The 14,818-nt window shown below is 42.2% G+C and overlaps 1 protein-coding gene across 1 annotated transcript; it reads right to left on the bottom strand.

The window, feature by feature from the left end:
• Window positions 1-1,482: 1,482 nt before the first annotated feature.
• Window positions 1,483-14,039, bottom strand: kcnj10a (potassium inwardly rectifying channel subfamily J member 10a). The gene is made up of 6 exons (XM_061694140.1): window positions 13,980-14,039; window positions 9,503-9,848; window positions 8,223-8,434; window positions 7,087-7,218; window positions 6,824-7,001; window positions 1,483-2,925 (listed from the first exon to the last, which is right to left on the bottom strand). The coding sequence occupies exons 2-6, from the start codon at window positions 9,846-9,848 to the stop codon at window positions 2,552-2,554; spliced, it is 1,242 nt and encodes a 413-aa protein (XP_061550124.1). The 5' UTR covers window positions 13,980-14,039; the 3' UTR covers window positions 1,483-2,551.
• Between the last annotated feature and the right edge of the window lie 779 nt (window positions 14,040-14,818).

The raw sequence follows: 14,818 nt of genomic DNA, 5'->3' as shown, positions 1-14,818 counted from the left end.
TTCACGATACAAAAATACCAAGCAGTGTTAAGGCCACACTGAAAAGAAAATTCCTTTTTATAAGACAAGAATAAAGTTGCAATCTTACAGGAATAAGGTTGTATTCATTTTTGTTTCGAAGAAGAAGTCATATACCATACCATTTTCGCAGGACTCCTTTTCGATTCTCAAAAGGTGAATCAAAGCAACTTGACTGTACCAGTGTGTTTAAGACTTTCCACCTTTCATCCCAAATCCTTCCTCGGTTCTCAATTTCCAGTGTGGAGGCTCAGTATTTGTGGGTTGTGGCAAAACAAAAACAAAATTCTTGTGGCAAAACGGCTCATGAGGGCCACTCTACCCATTGAATGAGGTGATCATTTTGGGGAGAGATGGTTCCACACGGGGAATTTAGATTTAAGATGAAACGTCTTCAACAAACAAGAACAGTCCAGTTGCCTCGATTCAACCTTTGCAGATTATCATGACCTGGATGACTGAGAATCTATCTATTCTTTTTAGTATAAGGCTTATTTTGTATTTGTTTGTTTGTTTGTTTGTTTTATTTGAAGACAAAAGTGGTATTTGTGTAGGAATTTGAAGACAATTGTAAAACCATAAATACAATAGAGTACAGTGGTGCCTTGAGATACGAGCGCCTTGACCTACAAGTATGTTGAGATACAGGCGTTTGCTTGGCCAATTTCTTTGTCTTGTGATTCAAGCAGAAAATTGGCTAAGAGTAGCTACAGACCTCCGCCGCTAGATGGCTGCAGCAAACTTCACAACATCCGGCCACCATCAATTCACAATGGGTTCTTTGCAGTGGAAGGACAACATGTATTAGTTGGTGGTGCTAATGCACCGTTGAGCTGGTTTGACAACTGCCGATACGCTCCACAGAAAAACAACAGGGAAGGACAAAACTTGAGATACAGTCGTGTTTTGTGCTCACATTTTCCATGTTTGCTGGTTATGTGGGGAGAAAATACACCATACATACACAGTATAATGTTATTGAGCGCAAGTTTCAGGATTCAACTTTTTTTTTTTAAAACGCATTTTGGTGGGTTTTTTTGGGGGGTGTGCTAGAGCAGATTCATATCTTTTCCATTTCTTTCAATGGGGAATAATGATTTAAGAAATGACTCTTTTGAGATACAAGCATGTTCACGCCACAAAGTGAACTCCTATCTCAAGGCACAGCTATATTCTCGAATGTATTCTCATTATATTACAAAAGAATAATAATATAAAATAATGAAAATGAATCAACTTTTTCTACAAAAGTAAAACATTATTTTTGTAATATTCTAACTTTTTCAAAAAAATAAGACTGTAAAAAGGTATTTTTTCTTGAAAAAATATCTTCTTGAAAAAATATCTTTTTATAAAAATATTGACTTTATTATCGTGAGGTTATGGCCTTTTTTAGAAAATACAATTTTAAAGTCTCTAAATAGCCCATTTTTTCTTGTACTATTATGACTCATTAAATGTAAAAATATAACTTTTTTTCACAAAAATATAACTTTATTCTCCTAAGTTTTAAAAAATAATGTACAATGTCTAACTTTTTAAACAAAAAAATGTTTTTATCCAAAAACGTAAAGCTCTATTCTCATGAGATTACAATTTTTTCCTTTCAAAAAAAAATCCTACAAAAATAGTTTCCAATAAAATACAACTTTATTCTCATCTAATTAAAAAAAACAATCGTACTTAAACAAAAAAGGTCACTACTTAGTTCCCCCCAAAAATGACAATTCGTCTAATATTAAGACTTTTTTTCTTAAATAGTTATGTTAACATTTTTAAATTAGGTTTTCTGAACTAAATCACTTTATTGTCGCAATAAAAGTATTTCTTCTCACTATATATTTTTTTTTTCTGTGTGGCCCTCATAATCCTTTCCTGTCCACATTAAAAGGCATTTGCAAGTGCATGCCACCACAACCGGGGGCGCATTGTGCCAGAACCGTGAGGCCCTTTTTGGCCAATCAGAAGCCTGAAATAGGTCACTTGTGGAACAGGGCCCACGAAAAAGCGTACGCAAAAGGCAGTGGTGAAGACGCCTATGAAAAGGGAAAATGTGAAGTTTGGACCAAAGTATTGGGACACCTTCAGGAAGTGCAAAAAGGAAAGACAATGTGGACAAAATGATTAGGACTTAACAGAAAGTTGTACAAAAGTATTAGGACACCTCCCTGGGGTGGGGGGTGTTTGGTCAAAAGTATTGGGACACCTAAAGGAAGTTAAATGTGGGGTTTGGGCAAAAGTATTGGAGCACCTACAGGAAGTGAAAATGTGGAGTTTGGACAAAAGAATTGGGACACCTACTGAAACTGACAAGTTAATAAAATGTGCAATTCGGACAAAGGTATTGAGACACCTCCATAAGATGAAAATGTGGAGTTTAGACTATATACATTTGTTCCTTTAAAAGGAATTCTGCCACCTCCCGCCGGCTTATTCTTTCTTCAGTTCTATTTGATTTTGCTGAGTTTCCGCTCAGGTTTTGTGAGGTGGACGGCACCCCAGTCCAAAAAACAAACAAGTCTCGTTCAGGTCTTCACACATTGCTGATACGAACGCTGACACGGCCTCGCTCCTCCCGGTAGCTTTGCTCCAGGCGGACCTTCTCCGGGTCTGACCCGTCGGGAAGCATCCCGCCGCCGTTGCTCTGGTAACCGTGTCGCGGGCCCCCCGACGCCTTGAAGACGGGCGCCACGTTGCTTTTGGCCACTTTGTCGAAAAAGGCAAAGTCGGCCACATATTTGCCCGACGGCGACAGGGAGACCACCGGCGGGAACTCGTAACCCCAAAGGATCTCGTCAGGTAGGTAGGAGGTGCGGACCTGGCAGGTGGCTGACGTGGGCTCCACCGTCGCGCTGAGGATGACCAGCAATTCAAAGTCGGCCAACTCCGGATCAGTCCAGCCGCCGCCTGGATGGAAGTGAATGAGAATGGAAAATAATCATGTACTTATGATTAGTACTGTCAAGTCATTAAAAAAAGAACAATTAATTAGTTATTATCTGTAATTAATTGATCTAATGAATCTCTTTTTAAACCTCAACTTGAAATTGGGGAGAAAAGCGCTCAATTTGAGATGTTTTCATTGAAAATTATTATATTATTGTGGCAAATCAAAAGATTGGTATATATCACCAAAAAGAGTAGCTTTTTAAAGTCATTTATTGTTTTTAACAGAGTAAAACAAATGGAGTCCATTTACATTCCACTGCATTTGAGACTAGTTGTAAGTGCTGCCTACAAACTCTAGTTTCAACCACCAGGAGAAACATTGCTGTTATTTTGTCAATCTCCATATAATTGGAAAATAAAAATAAAGTCACTGATAGGGTAGTGGTACATTTGCCTGACTTCGGTGCAGGCAGCGTCCTAAAGTGCGAAAGTTAACACATTCAAACGCTTTTCGAAACAATATACAACTATTTAAGACTTCACTTGTTGCTTTTCGTCTGTTTCAGATAATACATATAAAATACCAATTACATTGCTGTAAGTTAGAACATCAAATATGACATTGTTCATCATCAAAAAGTACATTTGTCAGCCTGTAGGTCTTAGACTTACTCATACGCGAGGTGTTCTCAAGTTTAGTTCTGCGATGGCTTGCTATGTCTTTGCTGCGAAAGCTACAGTAGCTTGTGTGATGTGGTAGGCTAACCCGCTTTGTATCACAAGACGATTGAATTGACAGTTTTTCTCAGTTGCTATGACACATTTATTGAAACCGACACCCATTTTCTCAGTACCTTAAACACAAAATCCAAGTTAAAGTCACAAAACCCCTGACGAAGAAAACCATATTGTCTCAGAACAGACCCCGACTTAGTCAAAATGAAAAACCTCGCTGAACAGTCATTACACACAGCATAGAAAAAAGGAAAACACAAGGATCAGATCATAAAGCAGCAGAAAGAATCTTTGTTGTTCACAAAACAAAAATCTTCTTTAGCATTATTAATATATATATATATATATATATATATATATGGCGGCACGGTGGATGACTGGTTAGCACATCTGCCTCACAGTTCTGAGGACCGGGGTTCAAATCAGGCCTTGCCTGTTCGCATGTTCTCCCCGTGCCTGCGTGGATTTTCTTCGGGTACTCCGGTTTCCTCCCACATTCCAAAAACATGCACGGTATGTTTATTGAAGACTCTAAATTGCCCGTAGGTGTGAATGTAAGTGTGAATGGTTATTTGTTTACATGTGCCCTCCGATTGACTGGCGACCAATTCAGGGTGTACTCTCTCGCCCAGAGTCAGCTGGTATAGGCTCCAGCACGCCCCCACAACCCTAGTGAGGGTAAGTGGTACAGAAGATGAATGAATGAATATAATGTATATACTGTATATACTGTGAATGAGAATCATCTTTATTTGCCAAGTATGTCAAGAACACACAAGGAATTTGTCTCCGGTAGTTGGGGCTGCTCTAGTACGACAACAGACAGTCAATTGACACAGAATACTTTTGAGACATAAAGACATTTTTTTTAAAAAGTCACTGAGCAACGTGCAGGGGCTGAGCCAGAGGGGAGGCCGGGGTAGCACTGGACACACCTGAAATCTGATTGGACCCCGCAGGTGCCCCCCCCCCCAGATGATTGACATATCACGGCACCGCACGTCTTGTCGAAAGGAACCGTTTGCATTTTGAAATCAGTGACGCCTTTTGACTGCCAAGTCCCTCCTGTACAGTAGTTGGCGCTATCTAGTACAAGGAGTTGTAATCCACATTTCTGAGAGAAAAGTGCTTAAGGTTCTACCAAAAGACTGATCAATTCAATAAGTGGGTTCAAGGCACTGAGGCTTCGCTTCAGAGGGATTTGTGTTTTAGCAATTGAGAAATATTGGAGCAAGAAAATAATTACCCTAAAACGCCAGGGGTCTCATGTACAAAGACTTGCGTGGATTTCCTCCTATAACCTAGCGTACGCTCAAATCCAGAAAACGTCGTACGCACAAAAATATTCAGATGTAAGAAACTCTGCGTACTCACGAATCCAAGCACATTTCCTTCGTACATTCCAATCAACGTGGAAATGAGCGCACATGTTGGAGTAGCCGACTCCTCCCTATCCACGCCCGCATTTGAAAATGCAAATCATATTTAAATGAACCCCGCAACTGAGATGCCGATCTCTGCATGATCGGAAAAAAAGGAAAATGAGCAAGGTCATGAAGAAAAATAGTTTTTCTGCATGTGAAGTTGCTCAATGAAGTGCAAGAAAATCCTATTTGCCACGCTGTCCTACGACGTTAACAACACGCGAAAGAGGAGTGAATGGGACGGCGCAGTGCGTGTGCGGCCGTCAATGCTGTGGAGACAGAATAGCGCGCGCACGCTGAACTAAAAAAGAAGTGGTCTGACATTAAGGTGGATGTGAAGCGGAGGACAGCTGCCCACCGCCAAAGTGTGGCTAAAAAAAGGCGGAAGAACCGGCGCGGAGGGCCTCACCCCGTTCAAGGTGGCTGACTATGATCACCCCACAAGGTTCATACCATGTATTTTTTAGAACTCATAACAAATGTGCTCATACAGTAACCTCCACTCAGCCCTGTGACATAAAGGTTCATGCGTAAATGTTGGATGTGTGGTATTTGTAATAAATCTTTTGAATTCAAATAGAAACACATGAGCATATCACAGAGGAGATCAAAAACTTTGACTCCTTTTTGATTACTCAATTTATTATTTTAATACACAGGAGAGGACACGCACACTGACAAAAAAAAAAATCATGTTTTTTTTTTAGGAGAAGAGGGGTAATATGTCAATTTAAACACATTTTAATCATGTGCAACCGATGTACGTGTTCAAATGAAGTAAAAGTCACGAAGCGATCGTGTAGGTGTCCTCACAAATATCGGGGGTTCATTAAATACACTGGTTAACAAATGAATTCTCAGTCCTTGCCTCAATTGCATTGTTGAAATCAAATGTTGCCGGGTATGAATTGTTCATCAGTGCTGATTATTCATGTGTCTCTGGTGTGCAGATTTATGAGAACTGTTTCCCAGCATCACCTCGATGTGTCGCCAAAGCACCAAAAGCTGACTGTAATTAAATAATCACAATTAACGCAACAATTTGACACTCCTAGTTATGATTAGAGTTTATGATGTGTGATGAATAGTAGTCATGCATGACCATAGTTCACTTGCCCTCATCCAATACATTTCTGACTTTTTGCACACAAAAAAAAAATAATGAAAATTTGTTTACCCAAAATCTCTTGACGGTTCAACTTTGTTTTTTGTTTTTTTAACGAAATGAATCAAAATGTTCTAAAAAAAAAATACTTTATTCCTGCAGTTAAAAAAAGAATAATAATCCCATAAAAATCTGACTTTCTAAAATAAAGCTATGACTTTATTTTTATATTTTGTAATTTATTTTGGGTTAAAATGAAAAAAAACAACAAAAAAGACTAATGTTTTTTTCATTTTTTCAATAAAATTTGTCTTGGGAGAAAAATGGTTTTAGAAAGCGTTATAATAATGAAAATAAAGCATATTTTTGGAGAAAATGCATATTTTCAGGAGAAAAAAAGTCTGAGTATTGGTGATTTTTCTTTTCGATAGGATTGTAGTTTTTCATTGAAAAAAAAGTCGAAATTTCAAGATTTTTGGGGGGTTAAGTTATATTTATGTCAGGAATACAGTTGTAATATTATGAAAATAAAGTTGTTTGAGAACAAGCTTTTTTGTAAGAAAAAAAAGTCAATCTTAAGAGAATTCATTTTATCAGAGTAAAATTTTATTTTGGGCAAAAGACCATCGCAGAGGGACCACGTAGGACCTACCCTTGGCGGCCCAGGCCCTGAGGGGGCTGTCGTCGTCGATGACGTGGTAGAAGGTGAGCGGCAGGATGAGGAAGGGACTGTCGCTGGACGTGTCCACCTGGAAGGCCACGTTCCTCTGGTCCAGGCGGACCGTCTCGCTCTCCTTGGTTAGAGACGACTGGAGCAGCTTACCTGTCACCTGGACAGACGGCGGGCGGCCACTGTCAACGTTATCAGCCTTTGTCTTATTTGCACAAAGAAGACAACCCTTTCTGGATACTCGCCTGACAGCCGAGCAGGAGGCTCTTGCGCATGTTGGCCACCCTGATCATGAGGCAGGGTCGGCCCTCCTGTGTTGACACCACGGCGTGCTGGCTGAACTTGACCGTCTCGCCTCGCTTCTTCGGACGTGCAACCTGACCGGCGACAGGACAGGACTTGAACTAAAGTCTCAATTTTCCGGTACAGATGAAACATTCAGGCAACATACTCACTTCTCTCTAAACAAATACAGTGCAGCTCAGCCTCTGGATTTTTTCGAAAAAGGAACCGTGGTGGTATGAAAATAAAATTACACTTTTCGAATAGAAAAATAGTTTTGGTGTATTTTTGTTGGAATATATATTTTAGGGGGGGGGGGGGGGGGGGGGGGGGTCAAACTTAAAAAAGAAAGTTCTTTTTAAGTCGCATAGTTGTGAGAGATTTTTGTAAGAAAAAGTTTAAAAAATTTATTAAAAAATTGGTAATGTCAAAAGATTTTCCGGGAAAAGTTTTTTTCAATCACATTTTTTAAATAGAAAATGTGTTTTTTTTTCATAATTTTTTTGTAATTCCAAGTACCACATTTCAGCAAATAAAGTCTGAGTTGCAATTTTGTGAGAGTTTTTGTTTTTTTTTGCAGAAAGACTTAATTTAAAATGTTCTAATTTAGAGAGGGTTTTTGGGGGGAATGTGTTTTTTTATTTATCATAAAATCACACAAGATATCACACGAATGAAGTTGCTTTTTTTTTAAAGTTTTGTTGTGAAAATAACATTTTATTTTTATTTTTCAGTCATAATTTGTCAGACAAAAGTCTTAATCTTACCACAGTAAATTCCTATTTTGAGGGATTCTTTTGTTTGTTTTTTGGGGTGGGATTAAAAAAGTCATCTCAAGACATTCAAGAAAGTCTCTTTTATTTATCCTATTCTCAGAATAATGTTTTGTTCTTCAAATCATGTATTTTAAAGAATAAACAGTTGGTGGTTGTTTGGATTACGTTACATCACAGCTTCACATACTGGGTTTAAATTAGACAACAAAAACATTGATTTTGGACTCTCAGTACTGTACCGAAAGCAACAGCAATGACATACATCACAATTTCTTGTCCCACCAACGGTTCATATATATGGAGTGAAATACTGAAGCCTTCACCTTGGCCAGGAAGGTGCCGGTGATGAAGATCTCCATGAGCGTGGTGATGAGCAGCTGGATGATGAGCAGGACGATAGCGACCGGACACTGCTCGGTGATGCAGCGGAAGCCGTAGCCGATGGTGGTCTGCGACTCCAGAGAGAAGAGGAAGGCGCCCGTCAGCGTCTGCATCTGCATCACGCACGGAGTGTGGTTGGACGAAGGCTCGAACTCTGCAACCGGAACCACGGGATCACAATACAGCCACGGGGAGATACTCTGGATACAGTACTGTGGCGACTCTAGAAAAATAGTTTTGTTCATGCGATTTTTTTTTTCACGAGATTATGACTTGTTCTAAAACCAACAAAAAACAATCTGACTTTCTACTTGTGGAATTCTCTTTTTTTGTTTTTACAAAAATAGTCTTTTTTTCTCCACTTTGAAAATGCGATTAAAATGACCCCTTAAAATTGATTAAAATTAAAATTAATTATTTCATTAATCATGAAAAAATGCTACCATATTACCATACTACTTTTGATTTAAAATAATAAAGTTTTTGTAAGCTATTGTTATTACTTCTTCTTCTCAGGGGAAGTATGACTTTAATAGTGGGAGATCACAACTTTATTGAATTTTGCCATGCTGCCTGCGTCATGACCATCACATTACTCCAACGTGTAGTACAATTTGCACTATCCATGGCAAGTATCTCGAAACTGGATCTGTTTTTGACAAACCACGCAACAGCAGGCCTGCTACTACCACCGCAGATGAAAACAGTGAACTCTAAGAGCAGGCATTCACGCAAAGCTGGGGAAAGTCTATCCAGAGGCCTGCACTGGCGCTTAGCATCAACAAAAGCTCTATTTATTGGATGATTCAAAGAGTTCACTGACTTCAGGTTTTCAAAGGCTTCAAGTGGAAGATTACGATGCTCAAAAACCTGAAGTTGGTCCAGGTAAAGTTTTATTACAATGTGAAGAAGCTACTAAATCAAGCATTTGTTGATGGTGCGTGTTCCAGGGCAGCCCTCCAGATAGACTTTCCCTGGCTTTGCGCAAACGCCTGCCCTAGACGTTCTGTGTTTATAACAGTGGTGGTAGTAGTAGGCCTTCAGCTGCATGGTTTCTTACGAACAGACCCTGTTTCGAGAAACTTTCCCGCCTTGGAGCAGTGTGACAACCTTCGATGGTAATGAAACTTTTTTCACGCAAAAAAGTACAACTGAAATCCAACTTTTTCTGTTTGATGTCCTGTATGAAATATCCACATTTTGTCCCGTCACGCCTCCTTACCAAGCAGGTCTCCGTGCACCAGTGCCAGCAGGTACCACAGCACCCCGAACAGGAACCAGGTTCCGGCAAAGGTGGCGGTGAACAGGAAGAACTTGTAGCGCCACTGCATGTCCACAAAGGTGGTCCACAGGTCTCGCATGTACAGAGACCCCCGCCCGCTAACATGCTCGATGCGGATGTTGCTGCGGCCATCTTTGGATAACACTCGCCGCCGCTTCCTCAACGTGGCGCCCGCGTTGGAAAGACCGCCGCCCAGCAGGGGTTTCAAGATGTCCGTCTGCGTCTGAGTGTGGCACACCTTCTGGGGGGAGGAGCTACGAGAGGAAGGGGGGTTGGCGGACGTCATCTGGAGAAGAAAACATCAACTGAAGTCTCACTTAAAATGGTTTCCCACATAAATCCGTTTTGAGGGCTTTGACATACTCCAAAACTCACCATATTTGGCAGGTGTGTTCATTTTGGTGAGATTTTACATTTGATAAAGGATGTGGGTGTAACCCCCAAAATTTGGCTTAGTAGCGCCCCCTAGAATTTTTGAAAACTCCAGCCCCCGAAGCCAGTTTCACTTAGAAATATGAAATTAGGTAGACATGTCCATCATCAATAGATGCACAGAAAAGTCTCACAAGTAATGCATTAAAAGATACAGTACATGAAGTCTGCCATTTTGGTTTGAAGCATCCATTTTAGGCTAATTTTGGTCATTTCCATGGGTGCTTCAAAGACTGACTCCTGTTGGAGATTTTTGTCCAATTGCTCCCAAATTTTAATCTTGTATACTAGACAGATGGGCGACGCTAAATTTCCCAACGTTTGAATTTTCGTCGGGGCGTGTGGGCATAGCATGGTGGTGAAGTGCGATGACTCGAAGTGAGACACAAACCTTAAGTTATAACTCAAAATTTTTCAAACAATTTAGAAAATTCAGCCCTCGAAGCCAGTTTCACTTCGCAACATTATTTTTGGTAGACATGTCTATCATGAGCAGACCCACAGAAAAGTCTATAGAAGGCATGCCTGGTTTGAAGCCATCTTAACTATCTTAGGCTCATGTTGATCATTTCTAGGGGTCCTTCAAAGACAAACTCCTCCTAGAGATTTTGTCAGATTGCTACCAAATTTAAAAGTCATGCTCGAAAATACATAGGAAGTTGGCTGTTTTGGTTTGAAGCGGCCATGTTAAACAATTGACAAAAGGGTTGTGCTAAAAGAAAATTGTACTTTAAATGACTTTCACGAATTTTACAGCATGAGTTCTTGAGACTTTTTTGTGGGTCTACTCATGATAGACATGCCTGCCAAATTTCATGGGTAGGTTTGTCTTTGAAGGACCCCTGGAAATGGCCAAATGACCCTAAAATATCTGCTTTAAACCAAAATGACCTGCTTCCTTTATCTTTTCCAGCATGGCTTCCTGAGACTTTTTTGTGGATCTACTCATGATAGACATGGCTATTAGATTTTATCTTGCTACATGAAACTGACTTTTTAAATTTTAAAATCCAGGTGGCTCTAAATGCAGTCACTTCTCACTTGATTCGGGAAATATGATGTCACAAAGTTCCCAGTTATTGCTAAAGCTGTTAGTTTTATGGCATTATGGTAACGTTGCCAAGCATAGCTTCCCCACACAAAGGCAGACAAACGCTTGACTGTACTGGCAGCCATTAGACACGCTCACTTACATCCAACCGGTCGCTGTTCCCGGCGGGGACGACGGACAAAAAGGAGAGACGGCGGGGAAGGAAGAGAGGGAAGAGAAAAAGAAGATGTGGTGCATTAAAAGACAAACACAGTGAATCACTAAGGATGAAAACACTGAAGGTTCTTCTCTGATAGGTCTTAGCGGATCGGCATTCAGAGCACAAAGACCTGTCCTTGACTGGAAACTGGAGACCACTGGAAGAGTTCGATAGGAAAAGTGCCAAATGTTGCTTTTCTGCACGAATAATTCCAACTGGAAACTCTCTGTCTCTCGACCGCTCATCATGTAGTACAGCGCTGTCAAACAAATTTTTGTCGTGAGAGTTATGGTTTCCTTCGGCCAGCCATTGTGACTGTGAATCCATATGAATGTATAATCGCCTCATATTATTACATATACACAACAAAGTAGTTTTGAGCCAGTTAAAATTGCTTATTAAACTATTATTCCATTTATTTTCAAAGAGGCATTGGTTAAAAAAAATGCTTGTGATCGCTCAACGTTATTAAAAGCGAAGACAATTTGCAGTTTTGGTATTTTAGTTAGAAACATGAAGTTGACGCACGTCGCACATGGTTTGCTTTCATGGGCCACATAAAATGACTTTAAAATAATAAAATGAGAGACACCGGTGACATAGTAGCTGTATCATTATTATTAGTAGTAGTAGTAGTAGTAGTAGTAATAGTTTACATCACAATATGTGTTCCCGCCCAATACCCTGAGAATGCCCGATCTCGTCCGATCTCAGAAGCTGAGCAGGTTTAGTACTTGAATGGGAGACCACCAAGGAATACCAGGTGCTAGGGTTGGGCAGTAGGCCAATCACATGCTCCCGTAAAAACCTACGGAATACAGAAACCGCAATTGCAGCCTAAGTGTGCCTCATGGCATTGAGAGCTCGAACTAACTAGCAATATGTGTTTATGTGAAAGGACATATTACTATATGAAGATTATTATAAATGGACGGTGTTTTCCCTTGTCCGGACGCAGGTCACCAGGGCCCCCTCTGGGATCGGGACTGGAGGTGGGGCTCACTGGCGAGAACCTGATGGCCGAGACCACACCCATGGCGCCCGGTGGGGCACAGCCTGAAAAGACAACATGGGTCCCCTCTCCCAGGGGCTCACCACCTGCATGAGGGGCCAAGGGGGGTGGGTTCTCCCATCTCTGGGATTGAAGTCACCAAAGTGGTTAAAAAGCTCCTCGGTGGCAGGGGCCCAGGTGTGGATGAGAGAGTTCCTAAAGGCTCTGGATGTTGTGGGGCTGTCTTGGCTGACAGGCCTCTGCAAAATCGCATGGACATCAGGGTAAGAGCCTGTGGATTGGCAGACTGGGGTGGTGGTCCCCCTTTTCAAGAAGGTGGACCGGAGGGTGTGTTCAAACTATAGGGGTATCACACTCCTCAGCCTCCCTGGTAAGGTCTATTCAGAGGTTTTGGAGAGGACAGTCCGTCAGGAAGTCGAATCTAAGATTCAGGAGGAGCAGTGTGGTTTTCATCCTGGCCATGGAACAGTGGACCAGCTCTACACCCCCAGGGTCCTCCAGGTTGCATGGGAGTTTGCCCAACTAGTTTATGTGCTTTGTGGACTTGGAGAAGGCATTCGACTGTGTCCCTAGGGGGGTCGTGTGGGGGGTGCTCCGGGAGTACTGAAACACTTGATAAGGACTGTACGACCGGTGTCAGAGTTTGGTCTGCGTAGCCGGCAGTAAATTCAATATGTTTCCCGTAAGAGTTGGACTCCGCCAAGCCTGTCCTTTGTCACCAAGTCTGTTCATTACTTTTACCCGGTTTGGTGGCCGCAGCATTGCGTTTCTGCTTTTTGCAGATGATATGGTTCTGACGACTTCATCAAGTTGTGATCTTCAACTCTCGCTGGAGCGGTTTGCAGCCGAGTGTGAAGCGGCTACAATGAAAATTAATATCTCCAAATGTGAGATCATGGTCTTCAGTCAGAAAAGGGTAGAGTGCCGTCTTTGCGTTGAGGAAGCTATCCTGCCCCAAATGGAGGAGTTAAAGTATCTCGGGGTCTTGTTCACGAGTGAGGGAAGAATGGAACGGGAGATCGACAGGCGGATCGGCGCAGCGTCTGCAGTGATGCAGACTTTGTATCGGTCTGTCATGGTGAAGAAGGAGATGAGCCAAAAGCAAAGCTGTCGTTTTATCGGTCCCCCTCTCCTTTGGCTGTGGCTCGTGACCGAAAGGACAAGATCGCGGATACAAGTGGCTGCAATGAGCTTCCTCCGCAGGGTGTCCGGGCTCTCCCGTTGCTCAGAGTCGAGCCACTGCTCCTCTGCATTGAGAGGAGCCAGATGAGGTGGCTCGGGTATCTGGTTAGGATACCAGGAGGAGGCCCCGGGGACGACCCAGGACACGCCGGAGAGACTATGGCTCTCGGCTGGCCTGGGAATGGCTTGGGATCCCCCCGAAAGAGCTGGACAAAATGGCTGGAGAGAGTGGGACGTTTGGGCTTCCCTGCTTGAGCTGCTGCCCCCGCGACCCGACTCCAGATTAGCGGAAGAAGATGGATGGATGGATGGATGGATGGATGGATGGACAGAAATGTTAACGTTAGGCGTAGGCAGCATGGCAACAGATGACATAACCAATCGGCTTTAATTACATCACCTTTTTGGGGACTGTGAAGGGGGGCCGAGACCCTCAAAAGCTTCACACTCACAATGACACCATTCAAGAGTCCACACACGCATGCGTACACAGAGACACACACACACAAATGCACACGCGTCCAATCACATTTGGACCGACCTCTCCAGGAGGATGTATTCCATCTCCATGGCAACACCGCCACTCGCTGCACTTGCCTGCTTGGCGATGCCACTCGTCTGACGCCGTAATCCAAACTTTTTTCCTTTTCTGCCCCCCCCCCACCCCGAAGAACAAAAGTGGCGCTTCCTCCCTCCCTCCCTTATCGTCCATCCCTCTCGCCCTCTTTTCTCCTCTTTTCCTCTCTCCCTCTTTTCCTTCTTGTGCCTCCTCTCCTCCATCCACACAGGAATGCTTTGTTTGGCTCACACATGAAAGACACAAAAGACGCCATTGACAAAAAGCATCCCTGTCTGTGTGTGTATGCGTGTGCGTATATGTAGGCAGGCTATTCCACGTGAGTTTGCGTGGTCATGTGGTGTGTGTGTATGCGTGTGAGATTGTGGGCAAACTTGTCATTTTGTGTTTGTGCGTTTTTGTGTTTGAGACTGAAAGCAAACTTGTGATTTTCTAAGTGTGTGTGTAGTTAAAGAAAACGAGAGTTACGCGACAAAAGGCCCTCGTTAGTATTCCGCAGGGAGGAGTGATCACCCTCCATCGGCCAGCTGCACCCAGCGATAGAGCAACACACGCACACTTCAGTATGATGTGTGAGAGCGTTCAAGCTGTGTGTGTATGCTTGTGACAGAGAGAGAGAGAGAGAGAGAGAGAGAGAGAGAGAGAGAGAGTTTCAGTAGTGTGTGAGAAAAAAAATCTTTCAGTAGTGTGTGTGTGTGTGTGTGTGTGTGTTTTAACATATTATATGGGAACATTTCAGTAAATTCGATTAAACAAGCATTTCATCACTTTTCGCCACATTAATAAGTCACTTAATAATCGAA

Source organism: Phycodurus eques, chromosome 13 (assembly GCF_024500275.1).
Source record: "Phycodurus eques isolate BA_2022a chromosome 13, UOR_Pequ_1.1, whole genome shotgun sequence".
NCBI lineage: Eukaryota > Metazoa > Chordata > Actinopteri > Syngnathiformes > Syngnathidae > Phycodurus > Phycodurus eques.
This window is presented reverse-complemented; position numbering and strand designations above follow the sequence as displayed.

What these genes read in the sequence shown, in the direction of transcription:
- kcnj10a (XM_061694140.1), bottom strand. Translation starts at nt 9,848, where the DNA reads ATGACGTCCGCCAACCCCCCTTCCTCTCGTAGCTCCTCCCCCCAGAAG. An exon ending in GGTGCACGGAGACCTGCTTG is followed by an intron (nt 8,435 to 9,502) that starts GTAAGGAGGCGT and finishes TTCCGGTTGCAG; the next exon opens with AGTTCGAGCCTTCGTCCAAC. An exon ending in CAGGGCCTGGGCCGCCAAGG is followed by an intron (nt 2,926 to 6,823) that starts GTAGGTCCTACG and finishes ACTTCCATCCAG; the next exon opens with GCGGCGGCTGGACTGATCCG.